The 27,656-nt window shown below is 43.2% G+C and overlaps 1 protein-coding gene and 1 non-coding gene across 5 annotated transcripts; one reads left to right on the top strand and one right to left on the bottom strand.

The window, feature by feature from the left end:
- The first annotated feature begins 17,544 nt into the window (after nucleotides 1-17,544).
- On the top strand, nucleotides 17,545-24,907 carry LOC123444392 (dolichyl-diphosphooligosaccharide--protein glycosyltransferase subunit STT3A-like). 4 transcript variants are annotated; one of them, XM_045121085.1, is made up of 23 exons: nucleotides 17,545-17,810; nucleotides 17,884-17,946; nucleotides 18,319-18,374; nucleotides 18,463-18,534; nucleotides 18,629-18,734; nucleotides 18,823-18,873; nucleotides 20,122-20,217; nucleotides 20,313-20,372; nucleotides 20,453-20,566; nucleotides 20,656-20,742; nucleotides 20,884-20,987; nucleotides 21,141-21,236; nucleotides 22,033-22,153; nucleotides 22,238-22,318; nucleotides 22,402-22,530; nucleotides 22,775-23,026; nucleotides 23,102-23,245; nucleotides 23,325-23,511; nucleotides 23,605-23,702; nucleotides 23,952-24,031; nucleotides 24,114-24,201; nucleotides 24,301-24,393; nucleotides 24,485-24,907. In XM_045121085.1, the coding sequence occupies exons 1-23, from the start codon at nucleotides 17,682-17,684 to the stop codon at nucleotides 24,539-24,541; spliced, it is 2,364 nt and encodes a 787-aa protein (XP_044977020.1). In that variant the 5' UTR covers nucleotides 17,545-17,681; the 3' UTR covers nucleotides 24,542-24,907. The 4 variants fall into 4 exon arrangements, with proteins under 4 accessions (XP_044977020.1, XP_044977021.1, XP_044977022.1 ...); XM_045121086.1 differs by having other exon boundaries at nucleotides 22,033-22,069; XM_045121087.1 differs by lacking the exon at nucleotides 21,141-21,236.
- A 356-nt stretch (nucleotides 24,908-25,263) lies between these two features.
- On the bottom strand, nucleotides 25,264-25,460 carry LOC123445885. Its single transcript, XR_006631243.1, has one exon. It is a non-coding gene; the product is annotated as a U2 spliceosomal RNA (small nuclear RNA).
- Nucleotides 25,461-27,656: the final 2,196 nt, after the last annotated feature.

Below are 27,656 nucleotides of genomic sequence, written 5' to 3' on the forward strand. Positions count from 1 at the left end.
CTCCGGCTCCTGCGGCGACATACCAATAAGAGCCTCCATTTGTTGTCGCCATCCCTCGGAATCAGTGCTCATACAAAGAGGCTTCCCCTCGATCGGAAGTGCGGTGATCATGGAAACATCTTGAAGAGTAACTGTCATCTCTCCGGTCCGGAGGTGAAAACTATGTGTCTCTGGCCTCCAACGATCAATAAGTGTTGTGACTGCCGCAGCGTTCAGATTGGGCGTTGACCAACTCACAAGCTGAACGAATGGAAGGAGTCCTGTCATCGATGTATGGGGTGTACCGCTCATTGTATTGCATTACACGCGATGCCCCATGAGACCGGATCTTCATGGGCGTAAGCTCCTGCAAACAGATAGGAGAAGAAGATATCAAGTGCTTATTACATTTTCAAAAAATTACTCATCTACTAATCATTTTCTACTTACCATTTTCTTCTCTGACATGAAATAGGCCCGGTGTTCAACGTCATAAACATTATTCAGAAGCCACACCATCTTACAAATCACAAAAAAATACTCATATTCAAAAAATTACTCATCTACTAATCCACTAATCTACATATCCTAACTACTCAAATCCTAAGTACTCATATGAACTACTACTACTCATATACTCATATACTAACTACTAATATGAACTACTACTACTCATATACTCATATAATAACTACTAATACTAGCTACTAATACTAACTATTAATACTAACTACTAATATGAACTACTACTACTCATATACTCATATACTAACTACTAATACTAACTACTAATATACTAACTCCTAATACTCATATACTAACTACTAATATACTAACTACTCAAATCCTAAGAACTCATATCCTAACTGTTGGAAATATGCCCTAGAGGCAATAATAAAATGGTTATTATCATATTTCCTTGTTCATGATAATCGTCTATCGTTCATGCTATAATTGTATTAACAGGAAACAGTAATACATGTGTGAATGAATAGATCACAATGTGTCCCTAGCAAGCCTCTAGTTAGCTAGCTCGTTAGTCAATAGATGATCATGGTTTCCTGATCATGGACATTAGATGTCATTGATAACGGGATCACATCATTGGGAGAATGATGTGGTGGACAAGACCCAATCCTAAGCCTAGCACTAGATCGTATTGTTCGTATGCTAATGCTTTTCTAATGTCAAGTATCTTTTCCTTCGACCGTGAGATTGTGCAACTCCCGGATACCGTAGGAGTGCTTTGGGTGTATCAAACGTCACAACGTAACTGGGTGACTATAAAGGTGCACTACGGGTACCTCTGAAAGTGTCTGTTGGGTTGGCGCGAATCGAGATCGGGATTTGTCACTCCGTGTGACGGAGAGGTATCTCTGGGCCCACTCGGTAGAACATCATCATGAGCTCAATGTGACTAAGGAGTTAGTCACACGATGACGTGCTACGGAACGAGTAAAGAGACTTACCGGTAACGAGATTGAACAAGGTATAGGTATACCGACGATCGAATCTCGGGCAAGTTCTATACCGACAGACAAAGGGAATCGTATACGGGATTGATTGAATCCTTGACATCGTGGTTCATCCGATGAGATCATCGTGGAGCTAGTGGGAGCCACCATGGGTATCCAAACCCCGCTGATGGTTATTGGCCAGAGAGGTGTCTCGGTCATGTCTGCCTGTCTCCCGAACCCGTAGGGTCTACACACTTAAGGTTCGATGACGCTAGGGTTATAGGGAATTGTTATACGAGATTACCGAAAGTTGTTCGGAGTCCCGGATGAGATCCAGGACGTCACGAGGAGCTCCGGAATGGTCCGGAGGTAAAGATTGATATATAGGACGGATGGTTTCGGAGACCGGAAGTGTTTCGGGCATCACCGGTAACGTACCGGGACCACCGGAGGTGGTCCCGGAGGACCACCGAAGGGGGGCTGCGATCCCAAGAGGTAAGATGGGCTAAGTGGGGGTGGGAACCAGCCCCTAGTTGGGCTGGTGCGCCTCCCCACTCAGCCCATGGCGCAGGGGAAAGGAAAAGAGGGGGGGAACCCTAACTCAGGTGGGCCTTAGGCCCACCAGAGGGGTGCGCCACCCCTCCCCCTTGCCCTGGCCGCCACCCCTTCCCCATCTGAGGGCTGCCGCACCCCTTAGGGGTGGGAACCCTAAGGGCTGCGCCCCCTCCCTCTCCCCCTATATATAGATGAGGTTCGGGGCTGTTTGAGACACGGTTTAATCTCTCTCTCGCAGCCCTGCTTCTCTCCCTCCTCCTCTCTGCCGGCGCTTTGGCGAAGCCTTGTCGGGAGACCTCGTCTCTCCACCAACACCACGCCGTCGTGTTGCTGGTCTTCTTCCCCAACCTCTCCCTCCTCCTTGCTGGATCAAGGTGCGGGAGACGTCACCGGGCTGCACGTGTGTTGAACGCGGAGGTGCCGTTGTTCGGCACTAGATCGGAATCACCGCGAGTACGACTCCATCAACCGCGTTCTAGCAAATGCTTCCGCTTAGCGATCTTCAAAGGTATGAAGATGCTCTTACCCCTCTCTCGTTGCTGGTCTCTCCATAGGAAGATCTGAACATGCGTAGGAAATTTTTTGAATTTATGCTACGTTACCCAACAGTGGTATCAGAGCTAGGTTTTCTATGCGTAGATTCTATGCACGAGTAGAACACAAAAGTTGTGGGCGATGGTTTGTCAATTTTCTTGCCGTTACTAGTCTTATTCTTTTCCGGCGGTATTGTGGGATGAAGCGGCCCGGACCGACCTTACACGTACGCTTACGTGAGACTGGTTCCACCGACAGACATGCACATCGTGCATAAAGGTGGCTAGCGGGTGTCTGTCTCTCCTACTCTAGTCGGATTGGATTTGATGAAAAGGGTCCTTATGAAGGGTAAATAGCTTTGGCATATCATCGTTGTGGCTGTCACGTAGGTAAGAAGGCGTTCTTGCTAGAAACCCAAATCAGCCACGTAAAACTTGCAACAACAATTAGAGGACGTCTAACTTGTTTTTGCAGGGTTTGACATGTGATGTGATATGGCCAAAGTTGTGATGTTGCATGTATGATGTATGAGATGATCATGTTATTGTAATAGGTTTCACGACTTGCATGTCGATGAGTATGACAACCGGCAGGAGCCATAGGAGTTGTCTTAATTTATTGTATGAGATGCAACGCCATGTGCTTGCTACTTTTACTTCATTGCTAACGGTTAGCCATAGTAGTAGTGATAGTAGTAGTTGGCGTGACGACTTCACGGAGACACGATGATGGAGATCATGGTGTCACGCCGGTGACGATGATGATCATGCGATGCCTGAAGATGGAGACCGAATGAGCAAAGATGATAATGGCCATATCATGTCACTATATGATTGCATTGTGATGTTTATCATGTTTTACATCTTATTGCTTAAAACGACGGTAGCATAATAAGATGATCCGTCCTAAAATTTCGAGAACGTATTCCCCTAAGTGTGCACCGTTGCGAAGGTTCGTTGTCTCGAAGCACCACGTGATGATCGGGTGTGATAGATTCTAACGTTCGCATACAACGGGTGTAAGCCAGATTTACACACGCAAAACACCTAGGTTGACTCGACGAGCTTAGCATGTACAGACATGACCTCGAATACAAGAGACCGAAAGGTCGAACATGAGTCGTATGGTTGAATACGATCAGCATGAGTTGCTCACCATGGTGACTAGTCCGTCTCACGTGATGATCGGACACGGGTTAGTCAACATGGATCATGTATCACTTAGATGACTAGAGGGATGTCGATTTAAGTGGGAGTTCATACTTAATTTGATTAAATGAACTTAATTGTCATGAACTTAGTCTAAAAGTTGTCTTTATAAATATTGTAGATGTCCAACGTCAACCTCAATTTCAACGCATTCCTAGAGAAAAACAAGCTGAAAGATGATGGTAGCAACTATGCGGACTGGGTTCGCAACCTGAAGCTCATCCTTGAAGCAGCTAAAAAGGCTTATGTCCTTAATGCGCCGCTAGGTGACCCTCCCGCTCCCGCAGCAGCCCAGGACGTTCTAAACGTCTGGCAAGCGCGGAGTGATGACTACTCTCTGGTCAGGTGTGGCATGTTATACAGTTTAGAAACGGGGCTCCAAAGACGTTTTGAGCAACACGGGGCATATGAGATGTTCCAAGAGCTGAAGCTAGTTTTTCAAGATCATGCCCGTGTCGAGAGATATGAAGTCTCCGACAAGTTCTTCAGCTGTAAGATGGAGGAAAACAGTTCTGTCAGTGAGCACATACTCAAAATGTCTGGGTTACACGGTCGTCTGACTTCACTTGGAGTCGAACTTCCGGATGATGCTATCATTGACAGAATCCTCCAGTCTCTCCCACCAAGCTACAAAGGCTTTGTGCTTAACTACAACATGCAAGGAATGGAGAAAACAATTCCCGAGTTGTACTCGATGCTCAAGTCTGCAGAAGTAGAAATCAAGAAGGAGCATCAAGTGTTGATGGTCAACAAGACCACTAGTTTCAAGAAAGGCAGGGGTAAGAAGAACTTCAAGAAAGACGGCAAAGTTGTTGCCGCGCCCGGTAAGCCAGATGCCGGGAAGAAGAAAAAGAACGGACCCAAGCCTGAGACTGAGTGCTTCTACTGCAAGGGAAAGGGTCACTGGAAGCGGAACTGCCCCAAATACTTAGCGGACAAGAAGGCCGGCAACGTTAAAGGTATATATGATATACATGTTATTGATGTGTACCTTACCAGCGCTCGTAGTAGCTCCTGGGTATTTGATACCGGTGCTGTTGCTCACATTTGCAACTCAAAGCAGGAACTGCGGAATAAGCGGAGACTGGCCAAGGACGAGGTGACGATGCGCGTCGGGAATGGTTCAAAGGTCGATGTGATCGCCGTCGGCACGCTACCTCTACATCTACCGTCGGAATTAGTTTTAAACCTTAATAATTGTTATTTAGTACCAGCTTTAAGCATGAACATTGTATCAGGGTCTTGCTTAATGCGAGACGGCTACTCATTTAAGTCAGAGAATAATGGTTGTTCTATTTATATGAGTGATATGTTTTATGGTCATGCTCCGCTGGTGAATGGTTTATTCTTGATGAATCTCGATCGTGATGTTACACATATTCATAGTGTGAGTACCAAAAGATGCAAAGTTGATAATGATAGTCCCACATACTTGTGGCACTGCCGCCTTGGTCATATCGGCGTTAAGCGCATGAAGAAGCTCCATACTGATGGACTGCTAGAGTCTCTTGACTTTGAATCATTTGACACATGCGAACCGTGCCTCATGGGCAAGATGACTAAGACTCCATTCTCAGGAATAATGGAGAGAGCCTCCGACTTATTGGAAATAATACATACTGATGTGTGTGGTCCAATGAACGTTGAAGCTCACGGTGGTTATCGTTATGTTCTCACTCTCACCGATGATTTGAGTAGGTATGGGTATATCTACTTGATGAAGCACAAATCTGAGACGTTTGAAAAGTTCAAGGAATTTCAGAGTGAGGTTGAGAATCAACGTGACAGAAAAATTAAATGTCTACGATCTGATCGTGGAGGAGAATATTTGAGTCACGAGTTTGGCACACACCTAAGAAAGTGTGGAATCGTTTCACAACTAACGCCGCCTGGCACACCGCAGCGCAACGGAGTGTCTGAACGTCGTAATCGCACTTTATTAGATATGGTACGATCTATGATGTCTCTCACCGACTTACCGCTATCATTTTGGGGATACGCATTAGAAACTGCAGCATTCACTTTAAATAGGGCACCGTCTAAATCCGTTGAAACGACACCGTATGAACTGTGGTTTGGCAAGAAACCTAAGTTGTCGTTTCTTAAAGTTTGGGGTTGCGATGCTTATGTGAAGAAACTTCAACCAGAAAAGCTCGAACCCAAAGCGGAGAAATGCGTATTCATAGGATACCCTAAGGAAACTATTGGGTATACCTTCTATCTTAGATCCGAAGGTAAAACCTTTGTTGCCAAGAACGGATCCTTTCTAGAGAAAGAGTTTCTCTCGAAAGAAGTAAGTGGGAGGAAGGTAGAACTTGATGAGGTAATTACACCCCCTCTCGAACAGGAAAGTAGCGCAGCGCAAGAAGTTGTTCCTGTGGTGCCTACACCGACTGAAGAGGAAGTTAATGATGATGATCATGAAGCTTCGGATCAAGTTACTACTGAACCACGAAGGTCCACAAGGGTACGCTCCGCACCAGAGTGGTACGGCAACCCTGTGATGGAAATCATGTTGTTAGACAACGGTGAACCTTCGAACTATGAAGAAGCGATGGCGGGCCCGGATTCCAACAAATGGCTTGAGGCCATGAAATCCGAGATAGGATCCATGTATGAGAACAAAGTATGGACTTTGGTGGACTTGCCCGATGACCGGCGAGCCATTGAAAATAAATGGATCTTCAAGAAGAAGACTGATGCAAACGGTAATGTAACCGTTGACAAAGCTCGACTTGTCGCAAAGGGTTTTCGACAAATTCAAGGAGTTGACTACGAAGAGACTTTCTCTCCCGTAGCGAAGCTGAAATCAGTCCGAATCATGTTAGCAATTGCCGCCTTTTATGATTATGAAATTTGGCAAATGGACGTCAAAACAACGTTCCTTAACGGGAATCTTAAGGAAGAGTTGTATATGATGCAACCAGAAGGTTTTGTCGATCCTAAAGGTGCTAACAAAGTATGCAAGCTCCAGCGCTCCATCTATGGGCTAGTGCAAGCATCTCGGAGTTGGAACATTCGCTTTAATGAGGTGATTAAGGCGTTTGGGTTCATGCAGGTTTACGGAGAAGCCTGTCTGTACAAGAAAGTGAGTGGGAGCTCTGTAGCTTTCCTCGTACTATATGTGGATGACATATTATTGATGGGGAATGATATAGAGATGTTGGAGAGCATAAAGGCCTATTTGAACAAGAGTTTTTCAGTGAAGGACCTTGGAGAAGCTGCATACATATTAGGCATCAAGATCTATAGAGATAGATCGAGACGCCTCATAGGTCTTTCGCAAAATACATACCTTGACAAGATACTGAAGAAGTTCAATATGGAAAACTCAAAGAAAGGGTTCTTGCCAGTTTTGCAAGGTATGAGATTGAGTAAGACTCAGTCGCCGACCACGGCAACAGATAGAGAGAAGATGAGTTCTGTCCCCTACGCTTCAGCCGTGGGCTCTCTAATGTATGCCATGCTGTGTACCAGACCTGATATAAACCTTGCGATAAGCTTGGTAGGGAGGTACCAAAGTAATCCCGGTGCAGAACACTGGACAGCGGTCAAGAATATCCTTAAGTACCTGAAAAGGACTAAGGAAATGTTTCTCGTTTATGGAGGTGACGAAGAGCTCGTCGTAAAGGGTTACGTCGACGCTAGCTTCGACACAGATTCGGATGACTCTAAGTCACAAACCGGATACGTATATGTGTTGAATGGTGGGGCAGTGAGCTGGTGCAGCAACAAGCAAGAAGTCGTGGCAGCATCTACATGTGAAGCGGAGTACATAGCTGCTTCAGAAGCGGCTCATGAAGGAATTTGGATGAAGGAGCTCATCACCGACCTTGGAGTGGTTCCAAGCGCGTCGGGTCCTATGACACTCTTCTGTGATAACACTGGAGCCATTGCCATAGCCAAAGAGCTCAGGTTTCACCGGAAGACGAAGCACATCAAGCGCCGCTACAACTCCATCCAGGACCATGTCCAGAGTGGAGTGATAGATATTTGTAAAGTACACACGGATCTGAATATTGCAGACCCGTTGACTAAACCTCTTCCACGAGCAAAACATGATCAGCACCATAATGCTATGGGTGTTCGATACATCACAATGTAACTAGATTATTGACTCTAGTGCAAGTGGGAGACTGTTGGAAATATGCCCTAGAGGCAATAATAAAATGGTTATTATCATATTTCCTTGTTCATGATAATCGTCTATCATTCATGCTATAATTGTATTAACAGGAAACAGTAATACATGTGTGAATGAATAGATCACAATGTGTCCCTAGCAAGCCTCTAGTTAGCTAGCTCGTTAGTCAATAGATGATCATGGTTTCCTGATCATGGACATTAGATGTCATTGATAACGGATCACATCATTGGGAGAATGATGTGGTGGACAAGACCCAATCCTAAGCCTAGCACTAGATCGTATTGTTCGTATGCTAATGCTTTTCTAATGTCAAGTATCTTTTCCTTCGACCGTGAGATTGTGCAACTCCCGGATACCGTAGGAGTGCTTTGGGTGTATCAAACGTCACAACGTAACTGGGTGACTATAAAGGTGCACTACGGGTACCTCCGAAAGTGTCTGTTGGGTTGGCGCGAATCGAGATCGGGATTTGTCACTCCGTGTGACGGAGAGGTATCTCTGGGCCCACTCGGTAGAACATCATCATGAGCTCAATGTGACTAAGGAGTTAGTCACACGATGACGTGCTACGGAACGAGTAAAGAGACTTACCGGTAACGAGATTGAACAAGGTATAGGTATACCGACGATCGAATCTCGGGCAAGTTCTATACCGACAGACAAAGGGAATCGTATACGGGATTGATTGAATCCTTGACATCGTGGTTCATCCGATGAGATCATCGTGGAGCTAGTGGGAGCCACCATGGGTATCCAGACCCCGCTGATGGTTATTGGCCAGAGAGGTGTCTCGGTCATGTCTGCCTGTCTCCCGAACCCGTAGGGTCTACACACTTAAGGTTCGATGACGCTAGGGTTATAGGGAATTGTTATACGAGATTACCGAAAGTTGTTCGGAGTCCCGGATGAGATCCAGGACGTCACGAGGAGCTCCGGAATGGTCCGGAGGTAAAGATTGATATATAGGACGGATGGTTTCGGAGACCGGAAGTGTTTCAGGCATCACCGGTAACGTACCGGGACCACCGGGACCACCGGAGGTGGTCCCGGAGGACCACCGAAGGGGGGCTGCGACCCCAAGAGGTAAGATGGGATAAGTGGGGGTGGGAACCAGCCCCTAGTTGGGCTGGTGCGCCTCCCCACTCAGCCCATGGCGCAGGGGAAAGGAAAAGAGGGGGGGAACCCTAACTCAGGTGGGCCTTAGGCCCACCAGAGGGGTGCGCCACCCCTCCCCCTTGCCCTGGCCGCCACCCCTTCCCCATCTGAGGGCTGCCGCACCCCTTAGGGGTGGGAACCCTAAGGGCTGCGCCCCCTCCCTCTCCCCCTATATATAGATGAGGTTCGGGGCTGTTTGAGACACGGTTTAATCTCTCTCTCGCAGCCCTGCTTCTCTCCCTCCTCCTCTCTGCCGGCGCTTTGGCGAAGCCTTGTCGGGAGACCTCGTCTCTCCACCAACACCACGCCGTCGTGTTGCTGGTCTTCTTCCCCAACCTCTCCCTCCTCCTTGCTGGATCAAGGTGCGGGAGACGTCACCGGGCTGCACGTGTGTTGAACGCGGAGGTGCCGTTGTTCGGCACTAGATCGGAATCACCGCGAGTACGACTCCATCAACCGCGTTCTAGCAAACGCTTCCGCTTAGCGATCTTCAAAGGTATAAAGATGCTCTTACCCCTCTCTCGTTGCTGGTCTCTCCATAGGAAGATCTGAACATGCGTAGGAAATTTTTTGAATTTATGCTACGTTACCCAACACTAACTAGTCAAATCCTAAGAACCTACTCAAATCAATCTACTCAACAAAAACCTATTCCACATGGATAGAAGGATGGGAAACGAAAGAGATTACCTTGGGGGATCAATCCAAGGAAGAAATCACCAGATCTGAAGGAGATGGGGGAGGGGATTAGGGATTCGAAGAGAGCCAGCCGCCGCCGTTGCTGTTTCTGTTTGAATGAGGGAGGGGAATGGGGAGGGGGTGGGGAGGGGGGCTGGCCCGTGGCCAGTTAAGTCAATGTGTGGCGCCTAAGCGTTCGGCGCCATACATTACAATGTGTGACGCATGAGGCTTAGGCGTCACACGGCCTGGGGTGTGGGCTCTCTCTGCCAGGTGGTCGGGGGGTGTGGCGCCGAACGGCTAGGCGTCACACAGTGTAGTGTGGCGTCGAACGGCTAGGCGTCACACAGTGTAGTGTGGCGCCTAGGTGTCGGGCGCCACACAAAAGGGTCAGCCGGGTGACATATTTTCCTTGAGGGGTCACTCCGTGAGTTCTTTCCCCCCAGGGGTCATTTTTGTCAATTTTGCCTCTATAATTGGATAGAGCAAATGGCCTGTGAATTTGACCCTTGTGCAGAAGGGTATCCACGTTGACTGGTTGTCGGGTGTGAATAACATTTTTTTGTAGACAAAATATCAACCATTTCACTGGACTGAAGCAGAAAAAATTAAACATGCCATACATTATTTTTTTGAAACCAAGACATGCCATACTTGTGCTGCTTACAACCATCTCATGTAAAAAAGAAAAGGGGAGTGATCTGTGCCGGCCGAAACTTTGGGCCGGACGCGCGCCGGCCGCACGATCCACCAACCCCTGCATGTCCGCACCGTTGGATCTCTATGCAACATTTTTTCCCTGATGCAACAAAATTTCGATGCGATGCATCAATTTTTTCAACGGTTGCAAAAAAAAACAAAATTTGAAGAAAAAAAATATCTACGTGATCGTAGCAAAAAAGCGAAGCTGATGGTACGTTGTAGCAAAAGTGAAACGCCGGTTGTAACAAATATTTACGTGACGTGTATGCAACTTTTTTAGTGAACGGTTGCAGCAAAAAATGATGCTGGTTGTAGCAAAAATTAACATGGTTGTAGCAAAAGTAAAAATCATCGATTGTAACGAAAAAATCGAAGAATTGGAGTTGCAACCAAACGTATATGCAGCTTTTTTTTACTGGATAAATGTAGAAAAAATAACGCTTGCAGCAAATATGACGCTGTTTGCAATAATTTAAACGGAAAAATGTTGCATGCCCAATCAGCACGCGCGCGCGGTCGCGTGCGGCCGACCGAACGGTTCGGCCGGCGCACCGGCCAAAAACGATTCCCAAAAGAAAAGGTGAGTTAATTGCAAGAGAGTGCCACAATTGGGGCCGTATTCACAAGTTGGTGCCATCTTTCAAATTTTTTGTAAATACGTATCAAGATACAGGTCGTATTTTGCAGATAGTGTATTTATACGTATAGATGCTCTTTCTGACATACATGGCCCACCTGTCAGCCTCTTAAAGAAAAATCGCCCGGACCGCTGCGGCTGGGGGAAAATCGGCTCTGTGCCAGTCGCACTCTGTTTTTCTTCGGCTGGGGACCGCTGCGGATGGCACTCTCTTCTTCTTCGCTACTCCCGCTGCTCCTCTCCTGCTCTTCTTCGCCGCCGGCAGCTGAGCTCTGCCGCGCCATGGAGTTTGAGGAGGAAAGCACCGACGACAACAACCAGGGTTACTCTGAGATGCTCTGCGAAAACAGTGAGGACGACAAGAAGTACAAGGTTAGTGCTCACAGCTAGGGTTAGGGTTCTATCCATATGCATTTAGGGATTTTTTGTTTTGGGGTTAGGGTTGTAGTCTGGTTTGGGGATTTGTTGATCAGGGTTTTAGTCTGGTAGGGGTTAGGGTTCTAGTGTGGTTAGGATTAGAGTAGGCTGCTGCATTTGGGATTTAGTGCTGCTTAGGGATTTTAGTGTGTGGTTTAGGGTATAGTGCAGCTGCATTTGGGGATTTAGGTTAGGTTGGGATTTAGTGCTGCTTAGTATTTGAGTGCAGCTGCATTTGGGGATTTAGTGCTGCTACATTTGGGGAATTAGTGCTCCTTAGTTAGGTTTTAGTACGGTTTGTTAGGATTTTAGTTAGGTTTGGTGATTTGGTGAATTATGTTGTAGTTTGGTAGCCTGGTTAGGATTTGGTGATTTGATTATTGTTGTAATTTGGTAGGGGTTAGGGTTTTAGTATGGTTTCTTAGTAATGATTTTTTCTTGCTTTAGATTCCTGATAGCATTGAAGATGAGGATTACAGAGGGCTTGAGTTGGATCTTATGGTTTTCTGCCGGAAGCATGGCAAAGCAAGAGAAAGATTTGTAGCTTTTGAAGGAACCAGCACTGGCAGGAGGTTCTTGGCATGTGCTGAGCAGGTAACTATTGCAGAGTTCTATTTATCAGTTTGATGAAAGTTAAATATGATATGCTTACTATGCTTTGTGTATTGTTTAATTTACAGGGAGCTGATAACTGTGGATTTGTTGAATGGGTTGATCCATATTGGCCTATACTAATGCAGATTGCCCTGTTGAAGCTTTGGCAAATGTATGAAGATGTCAAAGCTTAGAGGAGGAGTGACAATCTGAATAGTGCACTAACAATTCAGACTTTGACATGTGAGAAGAAGAGTCTTGAAGATAAATTTCAGGAACTAGCTAAACATGTGGACACCCTTTTTCAGGCCCAAGAAACTAGGACAAAAGAGCATTTGTATGTGGTCAGTGAGTACAAAAAAGAATTTGAAGAGCAGAAGGCAGAGATAGCAAGGAAAGAGGGAAAGAACCAGAAGTTGAATGAGAAGTATGTCATTCTTGAAAACCTTTCAAGAGCTCAAGGGAAAATGATCAAAAATGTGAAGTGCAGCCATTTGAAAGAAAAGGAGAGGCTTATTGAAGAGAGGAGGAAAATAAAGTTGCAGATCAGTCAACTACAGGAGGTCCTAGCCAATTCAGAAGCAGAAATCACTGATGAAGTGACCAAGTTGAAGAATGAACTTGCTTGTATGACACTTTCAAATGAAAAGCTCACTGAAGAAGTTGCTACAAGTTCAAGTTGGAACCAGCTTCTCAATGAAAAGATGAAGTGATAAGATGAATGAATGAGTCATGCTGTTGTTTGATTTATGTTGTTCTTGCTTTATGACTTATGTTTGAACCAGTTATTTGTTATGTTTGAACCAGTTACTTGTTATGTTGGAACCAGCTGCTGAATGAATGGGTTATGTTGTTGTTGCTTCTGAAATTTGAGTTAATTTTTATCCAGTCACATTTGAGTAAATTTTCAGTATATATACTGAAACAGTGCTTGCATATGGTCATGTTGTTATGTTGGAGTATAATTGAGTTAATTTCAGTATATATATCCAATGAAAATTGGGTATAATTTGATATATCCATCAGCAGAGCAGCACAACATCACACAATCAAAATTTCAGCAGCACATAATCAAAATTTTAGCAGTACACATGCATAATTTCAGCAGCATTTTACTTAAGTTCCAAACACCTCAAACAGACAAATAGTTCTCAAACAGCACAAAAGTTCTCAAACACCACAACAGTACACAAGCAAAATTTCAGCAGTACTGTCACCTAGCTCATATATTACCAAACACCACAAAAGTTCTCAAACACCACAATAGTTCTCAAACAGACCACTAGCATTACAAAACATCCACTGGCATTACTGTCACCGAGCCTTACTGTCACCTAGCTCATATATTACCACTAGCATTGAAGTAACTAGCCCATCCAGTATTGCCAGAAGTAGAAGCACTAGAAGCCCGTCTTGGGGCTGAGAAACCTCTTCTTCCAGCACCTCTTCCAGCACCTCTACCAGCACCAACACCTCTACCAGCACCAGCACCAGCTCCTCTTCCAGCACCTCTACCAGCAGCAGCACCAGTACCTCTTCGAGCAGGAGCAGGAGCAGTTGTTGCAGGTGCAGGTGCATTTCTTGCAGGTGCCTATTAAAGAAAGAAAGAAAGAGGGAAACAAATCATTGAATATATATGTCAAGTGCAAAATATTAAAGAAAGAAAGAAAGAAAGAAAGAAAGAAAGAGGGAAACAAAGTAAAAAAAGTGTTACCACATGTTTGTTTTTCCTTAAAAGCAATTCTGGTTTCAAGTTTTTGTTGCAGCTTGTGTATCTGTGACCTTGGAGTCCACAATTGCTACATGTTATTGTACCCAATCTTGATGTATCCTTAGGCTTGGGCACTTCAAATCTTCCTTTTGCCCTCTTCTCTTTCTTTCTGCCTTTCTTAATTTTAAATTCAGGGGGGTCTATGTCTGGCCCTGTACTTTTTGTCCAGTTATGTTCACCAGGAACAGGGTAAATCATTGGTTCATATGCTGCCACATACAAAGGTTTTCTAAAGAAGTTGCACACAAAATCCTCTGGAAACCTTTTTGCCTTGTTAATTGCAGAGATTGCATGGTTACATGGTGTCCCACTTTCTGCAACTACATGTGTGAAGCTCCAAATTAACAACATGTGTCTGTTGTCCACTACTCACTTGCCACAAATTGACACCAGCTTGAATGGGTTTGCAGAATCTGGCCCTTTCCTTTTCTGCCTCTAGCTTTTCACTATAATGAGGTGTGATTCCCCATCTAGCTGCCTTCCCACTCTCTCTATTCCTATGCCACCTCACCATCATCTTATCTTTAATACCATCACACATTGTCCTAATTGGTTTTTTCCTAACATCAAGGATGTACTTGTTAAACACCCCAGACAGTTTGTTAACAACCAAATCTGTTTTGCAGTTTGTGTCAAATGCATGCCTAGCCCAGTTTTTTTTAGGTATCTCACTAAGCCACTTCCAAGCCTTTTCACTCTCTTTTTTCATATCATCCATTGCAAGTTCAAACTTGTGTTCATTATAAGCATAACTGGCATTATCCATGTACTTCTTAGGATATTCCCCCCTAAACCCAGCATTCTGGAAATTTGCATACAAGTGTCTAAGGCAAAATCTTTGGTGGGAGTTAGGACAAACTTGATTCACTGCATTCAGTAGCCCCTGTTCACACATGACACAACTATAAGCTACAATTCTAAGATACAATTCTAAAATACATAGCTACAATTCATAACTACAATTGTAAGCTAGAATTCAGTATTACCTTTTGTCTATCAGACATGATTGTGTATGGACCAAAATGTCCAGTTTCTCCTCCTAGGCAGATCTTCAGTTGGTGGAGAAACCAACACCAACTTTGTGTATCCTCTTGTCCAACAATAGCAAATTCCAGGGGATATATATTATTATTCCCATCTCTACCAGTGGCAGCAAGGATTTGGGCACCAGTGCATAGCTTTACAAAACATCCATCAACACCTAATATATTGCAACACAAAATTGTCACTATAATATCAAATTCACAACTAAAATAACATAATAATTATATAAATTTGAACTAACCAATGAAGGGTCTGCATCCCTGAAGAAAACCCTCCCTTGCTCCATTGAGGCAGAAGAACATTGCATGAAACCTTGGCCCAGGATGTGGAATTTTTGCAGTAGGTGTTGGAGTTACTGTTGTAACTATAACCCTACTACCAGGGTTTGTATCCATCACAGTCTGAGCATACTCTCTAAGCCTGGTATATTGCTTCTTGTGCTCTCCTAGAATATTCTCAACAGCTTGATTTTTTTGCCCTGTATGCCATTGCCTTTGGAACTTCTACACCATACTTCTCTTGGCAGTTGTCAATCATTGTCTGAATGCTAGTGTTGAGATCAGATCTAAACAATGGCTCATATGTCTTTGCAAGCCACTTTGCAGTGACCCTACTCTTATCTGTAGTAGTAGGGCAAGTGTGTTGCAATCTCATTTTCTTTATTGCAAATATTTTCTCTCCTTTTATAACTGCTGCCACCATAAAGAATTTGCATATCTTCTTTGTTATGCATTCCACAATTATTCTTTTATCTGAATTCCTGTGATACTGAAAAGACCTACTCTGACTGATGTGCAAGCTCAACAAAGCATCCCTAACTTGGTGTTGATCTCTGAAACACATTTTCAGACATAGTTGATTATGTGGCTCTTCCCTATTTTCATCATACCATTTCCTAGGTGGCTGTTTCTTTGCCCTGCTCTTTCTTCCTTTAGGTGGTACAAAACTAGCTGGCTCAAACCCATCATCATCACTTTCCTCAAGGAAACTTTTCTCCTCTTCATCTGATGAGGGTTTAAAATCTGGTTCATATATTTGTATGACACTGGAATGTGACCTGCTTGTGGGTCCTCTACCCAATGGCAGTTTCCTCCTCTTTATTGCAGGTTCAGTAATGTGTTCTCCTTCTTGAACAACTTGATCCTCCTCATCCAGCTCAAATAAATCTTCCACATCTGTTTCACCATCATAATGATGTAAGACCTCTGGTAGCACTTCATCATCAAGTCCACTGCTGTCTGTTTCATCATCATTTGTTTCTTCCTGTTCAAATTCTTCTAATGTAAGCCCTCTTCCCTCATTTTATTTTGGCCTATACTCCCCCATGAAGTAAGGATCATGTTCAATATCTATTGGACCCTCTGAATCAAATGAAGATGCATCAGTACTATCTTCTTCCACTACTTGTTTTAAGCTTCAGCTTGCCCTTCTGCTCTCTCTCCTCATTTCTGCTCTCTTGTCTTCCAACCACAATTTAGCTCTCTTGTGTCACAAGCACATCTTCAAATACAGGTGCACCCCCCCTATACACAGACAAATTCAGCAACTTGGCATCCTTGTGTCGCCTCTTTAGTTGTTGCAACTTAGCATTGCTATCTATTTTCTCCAAACCATCAACTCCTATGCCTTTATCAAAATACACCGAGTCAGTGCTTCCATAGGCTTGTGTCTCCATCAGTGCTACCACACTAGGAAGGACAACATCATCACTGCACAGTTTCAACTCTAAACTATCCAGATCTTGAAAATGAATGGCAACATCCCAAATTTCTGGATATAAACTGCAATTTCAGAAAAATGGCACTTGTCATTGATAAATTCACATCACATGACAATGTAACACTAAATTTCACAAACTAGAGAACTGGAACTAATTAAATCTAACACCCTAATCCCCATTATTATAAATTTCAAAAATATGGCACTTGTCAGTGATGATGTTGTCAGTGAATATGGTTAATATACAGTGCCTTATTGTGCTATCAGGTAATAATTTTTACTGAGCAGCAGGAGATTTTGGGCATATTCAGAAACTGGAATGGGAACCTAATCCTAAATCTCCATTTCATTAAATTCCCAATACTATAAATTGATGAAGAAAACTTACTCAACGCCGCCGATCCCAGACGTCCAATGATGGCTTGTGCTTGGATTCGCCACCCAAATCTGTGCTAGCCTCAACATCCCCGCCTTGGACACAACAGGCTCGGAGAAATCGTAGGAGCTCTCGCCATCGGACGAATAAGAGTCGCTGTCGTCGTCGCCATCAACGTAGCCGTCGCCGCCAGCACGAACTATGCTTCCACGAGCCGCCGCCGCCATGGCTGGGATAGAGGAGAGGGAGTAGGGTTCGGAACAGATGCGAGAGGAAGGAGAGATGGATAGAGCCGGTTTTCCCCGCAGCCGATCCGAGAGGAAGGAGAGATGGATAGAGCCGGTTTTCCCCAGCCGTAGCGGTCCGGGCGTTTTTTTTAAGAGGCTGACGGGTGGGCCATGTATGTCACAAAAAACATCTATACGTATAAATACATGATCTGTAAAATACGACCTGTATCTTGGTACGTATTTGCAAAAAATTTGAAAGATGACATCAACTTTTGAATACGGCCCGAATTGTGGCACTCTTTTGCAATTAACTCAGAAAAAGTGTATTCGATCTGGAGGCTTGGCTGCGCCAAATCGCCCAACAAGTTCAGCACACTCCACTGCAACGCTACGCAGCGGCTCGACGGCAGCACAGCAGCTATTCCGACAGCCTTCCCCTTCGTCTGCCCCCCAACCCCAGAGCTCTGCTGGGCCGCCGATGACGGAGCCCGAGGCCGGCTCCATCGCGGCCGGCGGCGGCCGGCTCCGGAACGCCCTGGGCGGCGCGCTGTGCGCTTTCGCCCTCCTCCTCATCGGCGTCCTCGCCTTCTCCATCCGCCTCTTCTCCGTAAGATGAGATCCGCGCCAACCTTCTCTAGATCCTATGCCCGCCTCACATGTCCCCTGGTGGTGCCCCGCAGGTGATCAAGTACGAGAGCGTGATCCACGAGTTCGATCCCTACTTCAACTACCGCGTCACCCAGGTCAGTTTGGGCGGCGGCGCCGCCTTGCTGCCCGCCGTCCGTTGCTCTTGCTCAGGCACGTGCGGAGTGTAGCAGCAGCAGCAGCATGGTGAAGCTGAGCTCACAGCGTATTTCGGAAGAACTACGGCTGCAGGAAGCCTCGTTTTGCTTCCACATGGTAGTACTAGTATTAAGAGCGGCGAGAAAATTGGGGCGAACGTATGTTTTTTCCCCATCCAATGGAAGGGCAAGCCTCCTGGCCGCTGCATGTGGCTGGGGACATGTGATGTGTTCTTTTGTGCAATCCGCTGCCTACGTTTTCGTACAAGCATTGGTGTATCAAAATGCGTATATATATATTTTATCGGCTATGTTCCCCTGCCTTTGTCTCAGTTTCTGTCAAAGAGTGGAATCTACGAGTTTTGGAACTGGTTCGACGATCGAACATGGTATGGTTGCCACTTGCCGGGACTCACGAATGATTCAGCATGCGTTATGGGTGTTCGTCGTTTCTTACTGTTATTTGTGTACTATTAGGTACCCCCTCGGACGTGTTATTGGCGGCACCGTCTATCCTGGCCTGACACTGACGGCTGGCACGATATGGTGGTATGTAAGATGTTCCATTCCACAGCATAGAGCTATGCGTTGTATGATAGCTCTGAAAAACTGCGATTGCGGCTCAAATGTTTGCTTGGTTTAGGTTGCTCAACTCCCTTAACATCCCATTGTCGGTGGAGACTGTCTGCGTGTTCACTGCTCCGGTTTTTTCGGCAAATGCTTCCTGGGCAACTTATCTGTTGACAAAGGTTGTTTTCCTGATATGAGAATCAGATGTGCTTACACTAGTTTCTCAACCACTGAAATCCTTTAGTAACTACGTAATTTCCCTTCCAGGAAGCAAAGGGTAATGGGGCTGGTTTAATGGCAGCAACTATCTTAGCCATGGTATGCTCTGTTTATTTTATCTTTTCTTTTATGGAGGGACTTACTCAGTTTGGCTATGAGAAAATTAAGTTTTTTTTATATGCTTACCTGATTTATATTTCCCATTTTATACCTTGTTGTTTATCGTTTTTTTAGAAAAGGAGGATTCCCTCCGGCCTCTGCATCAATACGATGCATGCAGCCCGTTGTTTATCCTTACATATTTATACTTTGCTGTGAATTCCAATGGACAAATGTAGTCCAGGTCTGTTCTTCCATTCATTTGTGGGTAAAATAGAGAATGAGGATAGTTTGATGCGATATTTCTGTTAGCTTCCTAAAAATCGCTTCCATATCACCAACTGTATCAGCAAAAGCTTTTGTAAATCTGTCTCTTCAGTCTTCCTAGCCGAATAACTTGTTAACATCCCAATCCTTATTTGTTAGGTTACTCTCAATTACTCTTTTCTGGAACAGTTATCAAATCACTTCTCAGCTGGTCAATGTTTAGGGGTTGAATTGGTGTTTCCACACAAAAGGAGTCATATTTTGGTCCTCTGATTTAAGCTCCGGACGAATTCATGTCCTAATCATTTCCAGTGAGCTTATTTCGTTCTTCGACGTTGCCATTTATCCAAAAAGCCTTCTGTAACCTACAAAGTTCATTTCTTACATGTCAAAGACATGAAAATACAGAAATTTACAACTGTTTAATCCGAAGAATCAGTATGGAACTGAAAACTGAGAGCTAAGTGATCGAAATAGCTCCATTAAAAAGTTGAGGTCCTAGAATGACCTGGGAAAATCTGAAAAATAGGGGACTGGAACGCAAAGCTGGGAACCAAAATGTTTCCGAATTATGGAAATTGAAATTTCCTGTCAATGTGAATCGTAATGATCATTGCTTTTGTGGGCCATGGGGTAAAGGCTATGTTTTTCTCGTTTATTTGGGATCTGCGACCATGAGACACTATCTTTCCTTTTTTATATATATATAAATATGCCTACGTACCACTACCATATCCTTAGACACTATCTTGTACTCCCTCCGTTCCTAAATATAAGTCTTTCTAGAGGTTCAACTAATGGACTACATACGGATGTATATAGACATACTTTAGAGTATAGACATACTTTAGAGTATAGATTCATTCATTTTGTTGCGTATGTAGACATCTAGTGAAATATCTTAAAAGACTTATATTTAGGTACAGAGGGAGTAAATAGGACTTGATCAAGAATGTACTTATCATTCCTCTTACTATGCAGGTCCCCTCATACATCTCAAGATCTGTTGCGGGCAGCTATGATAACGAAGCTGTAGCAATATTTGCTTTAATATTCACATTTTATCTATATGTAAAGGTTGGGTTCTGAAAGTGTCCTTAGAATTTTAGGCCTTGTTCATTTTCCCCCTCTCTTTGCGCCTTCAAGAAGATAACACACTAATGACTATGCAGACGCTAAACACGGGATCACTCTTTTACGCAACGCTTAATGCCCTCTCCTACTTTTACATGGTAAGTTTTTCGTCGAAAATCTTTAGAATAGCTACAAGTTTCAGTGAGTTCTTCACATTATACTGCATCTCCGCTTTCAGGTCTGTTCCTGGGGAGGATACACATTCATCATCAACCTTATCCCAATGCATGTTCTCCTGTGTATTGTAACTGGTCGTTATTCCTCACGACTTTACATTGCTTACGCTCCCCTTGTAAGTCGACAAGTCTAGTGCCTTACCAATTGGTTATGGTGTGCACAAATGAACATCAGATTCTCATTATCATGATTAGCACCATGCAGGTTGTACTGGGAACACTTCTGGCAGCATTGGTACCTGTGGTTGGTTTTAATGCAGTATTGACATCAGAGCACTTTGCATCATTTCTGGTATACCAACTAATTATGTACCTACGCTGTGTTCGCCCCCCCCCCCTCCTATTTTTTTTTTATTTCACCCAAATTTTGTATATCTGTTAAGAAATGGCTAATTTCTCCTCTTTATCTCTGGAAATGATGATCGAATTCCAGGTGTTTATAATCCTCCATGTGATTGCTCTTGTGTATTACATTAAAGGACTTTTAACTCCTCGTCTGTTCAAAGTGGCCATGACATTTGTACTAACGGTTGGCTTGTAAGTTTCTGATGTCAAAAGCAGTTAAAATGTGTTAAAATATGTGTTATACTTGCAACTGGTTCATAATATTGATAGACATAACATTTGTTTCTCGTAAGTCAAAACAAAGTAGATGTTCTGTATACATTCTGATATCAAAGATTCCTGCAGAGCCCTTTGTTTCGCTGTAGTAGCGGTACTTGTTACATTGGTCGCATCTAGCCCAACAAAAGGTTGGAGTGGGCGCAGTTTGAGTCTACTTGACCCGTAAGTTCTCATAAAGTATTTGTTTGGCGCAAGACTTGTTCTTGTTTCTACTTCATTGATAACAAACCTCGACTCTGGTTAACAATAAACATGACAATTTTAACTGGAACCACCTTTCCTCTGTATTTGGAGTTTCTAAAGAGATATCCTACCTTCTAGGTTTCCGCATTAGTACAAAAGAATTGTGATTTCTATTAGTGGGAATTCGAGTTTTTACTCGATATGCTGACATTTTGGACACAAATTAACTCATTTAACAGTTCTGGATTACCCCATTTAGTAAAAGTTTTACCATTTTTTTATCCCATTTAGTGATCTATCAGGCGAGCCCGATCATCAGGTACACATGGCTTAGCCGAACACAGTTTTTCCTCACTGTCGGCAGATGTACATACGCTTTGCCTTGATGAGTTACTTATTCATGTCACACAGCTCCTTGTTCACTGTTTCCACCTCATTCTGTTTCATGGCATTTGCTTTTGGGTGTTGCATCATACTAGACATAACTCCATCGATGATTTGTACATCATAACATCATTAGAGAAGCTATCCGCAACCTAAAATACTTTAGAAGGGGTAAAAACTGGATCAAATGAGGTAATTAGCGTAAAAAATATTGAAGTATGGGGTGAAAACTGAAATTCACTCTTTCTATTACCCACGTATGTACTGATACCTTGAAATTTATTCTGTATGCAGGATGGACATAATTCTGATTCCTATTTATGATGAATTCTTCTTCTGTTTATATATAAGCTGATGCCTTGAATTCCTTGGATTTGTTCCATTCTGACAGAACATATGCAAGCAAGTACATCCCTATCATTGCTAGCGTGAGCGAACATCAACCCCCTACCTGGCCTTCTTACTTTATGGCTATTAATGTCTTAGCCTTCTTAGTTCCTGCTGGGATCATAGTAAGCATTCATGTTTTGTTGAAAAATGGAATTTACTTGGTGTTTAGCATTGTTGTGATTAATTTCTCTTAACACAACCTGCAGTCATGCTTCTTACCTTTATCCGATGCAAGCTCATTTTTGGTCTTATACTTGGTAACTTCAGTATATTTCTCCGGGGTAATGGTAAGTCATCACTGCTAAAGACATTTACAGCACCGTACTGGTTTATTTATCAGTTGATGATAGTGATGTTAGTGCAATGTTAGGTACGACTAATGCTTGTCCTCGCTCCTGCTGCGTGCATTTTGTCTGGGATTGCTCTGTCAGAAGCTTTTAATGTCCTCACGCGATCAATGAAATTTCAGCGCCCAATATCAGATGATGTCCTTCCTACTGTATGATTATTTCATTATTATTTTTCTTATCCAGATTTAGTTTCTATTCCCTCCGTTCCTAAATATAAGACTTTCTAGAGATTCTAATACGGACTACATACGGAGCGAAATGAGTGAATCGACACTCTAAAATACGTCTATATACATTCTTATGTAGTCTATATTGAAATCTATAAAAGGTCTTATATTTAGAAACGGAGGGAGTACAAAAGGTTTGCTGATGTATTGTCCTGTCAAACTTAAGGCAGGAGATAGTACTCCAGGGAGTTCCAGTACTGCAGCCGCTATCACAACTTCCATGAAAAGTGTGAACATAAAAAAAGAAAAAGCGGAAAATATTTCAAAGGAAAGATCATCAAAGAAGAATAAGAAGGAGAAAGAATTGGTGGGAGGTTCTCATGTTAGGACCGAAAAAGAGGAGAAGCTTTGTGTACTGCCTTCTGAAGCATCTGCCATGGGTATACTGTTCCTGATCATACTTTGTGGACTTTATGTGGTAAGGTGTCTGTTCTCACTGGAAGCAGCATTCTCATTAGAGGAACGCTATTAGTTAACGATGCCATTTTTGCAGATCCATTGTGTATGGGCAGCTGCAGAAGCATATTCTGCACCCTCAATCGTGCTGACATCTCATTCACATGACGGGTTGCATGTTTATGACGATTTCCGTGAATCTTATGCATGGCTGCGCCATAACACAGAAGTAGACGATAAGGTATGCATGCTTCAAATGGACCTACTCTGATCACTTGAATTGCATCATTTTGATAGTAAGATTGCAATGATTGCTGTAGGTTGCATCATGGTGGGACTATGGTTATCAGACAACTGCAATGGCCAACAGGACTGTGATTGTAGACAATAATACCTGGAATAACACACACATAGCGACAGTTGGGACAGCAATGTCATCCCCAGAAAAAGAAGCATGGGAGATCTTCAATTCCTTAGATGTCAAATATGTGCTTGTGGTCTTTGGAGGTTGATGAGTTTTGGACTTGTAGAGATAACAATATTCTAAATAAAGTGCTTCCTGAATCCAGAACCCATAACACCTGATGATTTTATTTTCAGGGCTTATTGGCTACCCAAGTGATGATATTAATAAGTTCCTCTGGATGGTTCGAATCGGAGGTGGTGAATTCCCTCACATCAAGGAACAAGATTACCTTGTGAGTTGTGAACTTGCGTTTTGCAACTATTGCGCGTATCATTCGGTAGTGTCGTGGTAGAAAACTAAAAAAAACTTAGTTTGCATTGTAGTAACACGTGGAAGAAAAGCACTATCAACTACTCCGTCCGTCCCAAAATAAGTGTCTCAAGCTTAGTACAACAAAGTTGAGACACTTATTTCGGGACGGAGGAAGTATTTGAGAAGTTTCAAACTTCTTTTGAGTTATTATGTTATATTATTTCTATAGAGAGATGGCAACTACCGTGTTGATGCTGAGGGCACTCCAACGATGCTGAATTGCCTCATGTACAAGCTTTGTTATTACAGGTCTGTCAGTGCAAGGAAGTTACCATGCTCATGTATCAGAATCATGGATTTTCTTTTGACATTTCTTCCCCTTTGCATCCAGATTCGCTGAGACTGATGGTAAGGGATTTGACAGAGCGAGGAGATATGAAATAGGAAGGAAGCATTTTAAACTGACCCATTTTGAGGAGGTACAATGCTACTACTACTCCCCCAACAATTTGGAAACCATAATCCGCTTCGCAGCTTTGCGGGACTGCACAGATCATGTACCATATTGCTTAATGCAGGTTTTTACAACCCAGCACTGGATGGTTAGGATTTACAAACTGAAACCGCAAAAGAACAGGGTTCGAGGAAAGTTGAAATTGAAATCGAAATCTGTAAGCCAGACAGCACTACAGCTTGCCTACAATCATGTACTTTTGAAGTTTTGAAAATATTTAGCATCTTTTCCTTGCTTCTTGACTGCAGAGTTCGAAAACAAGTTTAATGCGCAAAGGAGCTGGAAAGAAGAACCCATGGCAATAGACGAATAGAGAACACAAGCCGACTATTTACCCTTGAAGAACACAAACACACTATTTGCCGTGGCCAAAGTGCCCGAACTCGGGAGAAGAACACACTGACGAGAAGAACTTGGTTAGAGATATCCACATTTTTGTATGCTTTTCCGCGCATCACTTTTTTCTTTCTGGAACCTCCAGTATGGACGTATGGTTCTGTAGTGCAAGGAGATTCCATTTGAAATGTAGGATAGGAAGGCGTAATCCCGGACGCATGAGATTCCATTTCCCATGTAGCAATTGAGCGAGAACCGCATGAACAGTAGAAATTCTGAATTATGTCAACCAGTGAATTACTGACAAGTGGAACAACTTGCTATTTACTGGATCACCACTCCTCCCTGAGCAAGTGCCTATGATACCTTGGAATGTTGAAGTGGTATGATTGGCACTGTGTTAGAGAAAGTATTGTTTGTAACCTGTATAAGAGTTGACAGTCAGCAGCCTTGTCCCTATCAAACTGAGGCATACTTTGCTTTCGGATCACTCCCGGCTGGCTTATCAAGTTCATCTCCCGGCTTATGTTAGATAATCGTGTCATAACTGGACCATTTTAGTTCTTCAAACTTTTTAACTGCTGATATATTTTCGAAGCAGTGAGGTCCAAAAATCTAAACCTTTCCAAATAGAAAGAAACTGCAGCATCCTAAGCCTGGGAAAGTATTGAAGAGTTTGCGTTAGATTTGGTTGGGGTGCGCCGGGCCAGGGCAGCAGTGCAACGCCCAGGCGACGCATGTGGGCCCCAGTAGCAAGCTACTGTGGTGGACCCACCCCCACAAAAAATAAATTTAATATCGTTGTGGGCGCTTGGCCCACATATCAGATATTAAACTGATAAGAACAGATACTACACTTGATCTTAGCCAAAAGGCCGAGAAAGGTATGAGTTCCCCTGCCGTCCTGCCTCTTGTTTTATACACCTCTCCCGGCTCGCACCGGTTAGCCCAGGCGAGGTGGGATTAAACCAGCATCACCCGCGCCTGCCCTGTGTGGGATGACGATCGGCGTACTTCTTTTTAGCGCTGGGATCGTGTAGGTGGGCTCTTCTTGACCAAATCTTCCAAGGCCCAACCCTAACGCAGTGGCCTCGCTGTGAGCAAAAGATAAAAGCCCAAACTACACGCTTACCCCTCAGAAAACACACACGCTTTGGAGTGCCCCCTAAAAAAATTTAAAAAAATACACGCTTCGCAGGAACGGGAGAGCAACTGCTCCATCCGTTTCTAAATATTAATTCTTTTAGAGATTTTATTAAATAATATATACGAAGCAAAATGAATGAAATTTATGCTTTCAAATATGTTTATATATGTTCGTATGTAGTCCACTAGTGAAACCTCTTGAAAGACTTATATTTAAGAATGAAGAGAGTAGTTGAGAAACACTCCTTTCGAAGCCTCCAAACGACCATTCCCACATGCCATCGCTTGACGCGTTCTCAGTCGTCGTCATGTGTCGCGTTCTGAGCGTTTTTTATTTTATTTTATTTTATTTTCCCCGCCAGCATTTTTTGGCTTTTTGAGTGATTATTTTGGTGTTTCGGTTTTTCAAATGTCTTTCTTAGCTTTTTGACGAAAAAAATCATTTTTTTGCATGGAAAAATGTATTTTCTGTTTTTTTCATGATTTTACTTGAAACGAAAAAAAAGTTTTTTATTTTTTTAGTGACACAGTTTTTGCCTTCGTGAGAGGCACGGCTGCGCCACTTGAAGAAGAAAAAAAACACATTTTTTGGTTTTTTTGTGAGAGCCACGTTTTTGCTTCCGCGGAAGGGTCATGCCTTCCGGAAAGGAAAAAAATCACAGGTTTTTGTTGGTTTTTTGCAAGACGCACGGGTTGGTCCCGCGAAAGACACGTTTTTGCCTTCTTGAGAGGCACGGCGCCGTCCCTCTCAGAAAGGAAAAAAAATGTTTTTTATTTATTTTTCTATCACGAGAGGCACGTTTTTCCGTCGTTTTTTTCGTAAAAAAAGATTGTCAAAAACTATAAACATGAGATATAGTTTTGAAGATGTCGACGCGGGAAACCCAACGATGAAAACGATTCGAGATTTCAAGTCATATGAAGATGTGTTGGCTTGAAGAGCCGCCATGGCTAGACAGGTCTGACAAGGCGTACCACTGCGCGGGAGAGAGAGAGAAAGTGCTGAAGACTTTGGCCGGGTCTGAACAGCGGTACAACCAGTCATGATGTGCCATTGCCATCGTGGCGCTGTTGTGAGACGTTCCACCGTACCGCCGAAGCGCATCACGGCATCCAAGGGGGACGTAACAGCCATCGATGAATTTCCATGATTTAGCATCGTTTGGTATCCTCTCTCGCGGCTGGGTCAGGAGGTTTGCGCTCCAGACGATGAGCAATAATTGAGCTGGATGTCTCCTTCATGCGACGACCGAGCAACGAACTTTCAGTTCTAAAAAGAAACAACGAGCTTTCACAAATAAAAAAGCAAGCAACACGTAGAATACTTGATATTTTTTGTTTTTCGTTTCTCTATGATTTTTTGTATAAGTGTTCACCTCACATTAAAAAAAATTCATGGAAGTCTGTGTGCATGGGTTTAAAACAAAGTTCATGCAATTTAAGGAAATGTCCCTGAGATTTACAAAATGTTCTAACGTTTTAAAATATGTTCATCACATTTTTCTAAATATTGTTTATTTAAAAAAGACTCCATGTAATTTGTAAATAATATCCTACCATTCAAAAGATTGCTCACAACATTTCAAAAAACTTCACAAGTTTAAATATATGTTTATGATATAGTATTATTTAAAATGTTCATGAAATATTAAATTTAGTTTGTGAAATTTAATAAAAATATTTATAACATATAAAAACAATTGTGCCATTTGAAAAAAAAAATGTTGGTAACAATTAAAATAGTTGCCATCCGTTTTTTAAATCATGACATTATTGAAAAGTATTCAACTCATGTTAAAAAATATTCAGCGTGTATTTGGAAATATATTCAATATGCATTTGAGTAATATTCAACATGTTTTTGGATAAATGTTTAATGTTTGTTTGAAAAACGTTGAATGTGTATTTGAAATTTTTAACCCATATATAGAAAATGTT

This window comes from Hordeum vulgare, chromosome 3H, assembly GCF_904849725.1.
Source record: "Hordeum vulgare subsp. vulgare chromosome 3H, MorexV3_pseudomolecules_assembly, whole genome shotgun sequence".
Lineage (NCBI taxonomy): Eukaryota > Viridiplantae > Streptophyta > Magnoliopsida > Poales > Poaceae > Hordeum > Hordeum vulgare.

Bases quoted from the DNA above. Each gene is read 5' to 3' on its own strand.
- LOC123444392 (XM_045121085.1), top strand. From the start codon at position 17,682: ATGACGGAGCCCGAGGCCGGCTCCATCGCGGCCGGCGGCGGCCGGCTC. The intron at 20,373-20,452 runs GTAAGTTTTTCG...CTCCGCTTTCAG, and splicing joins CCCTCTCCTACTTTTACATG to GTCTGTTCCTGGGGAGGATA. The intron at 24,032-24,113 runs GTCTGTCAGTGC...CTTTGCATCCAG, and splicing joins TACAAGCTTTGTTATTACAG to ATTCGCTGAGACTGATGGTA.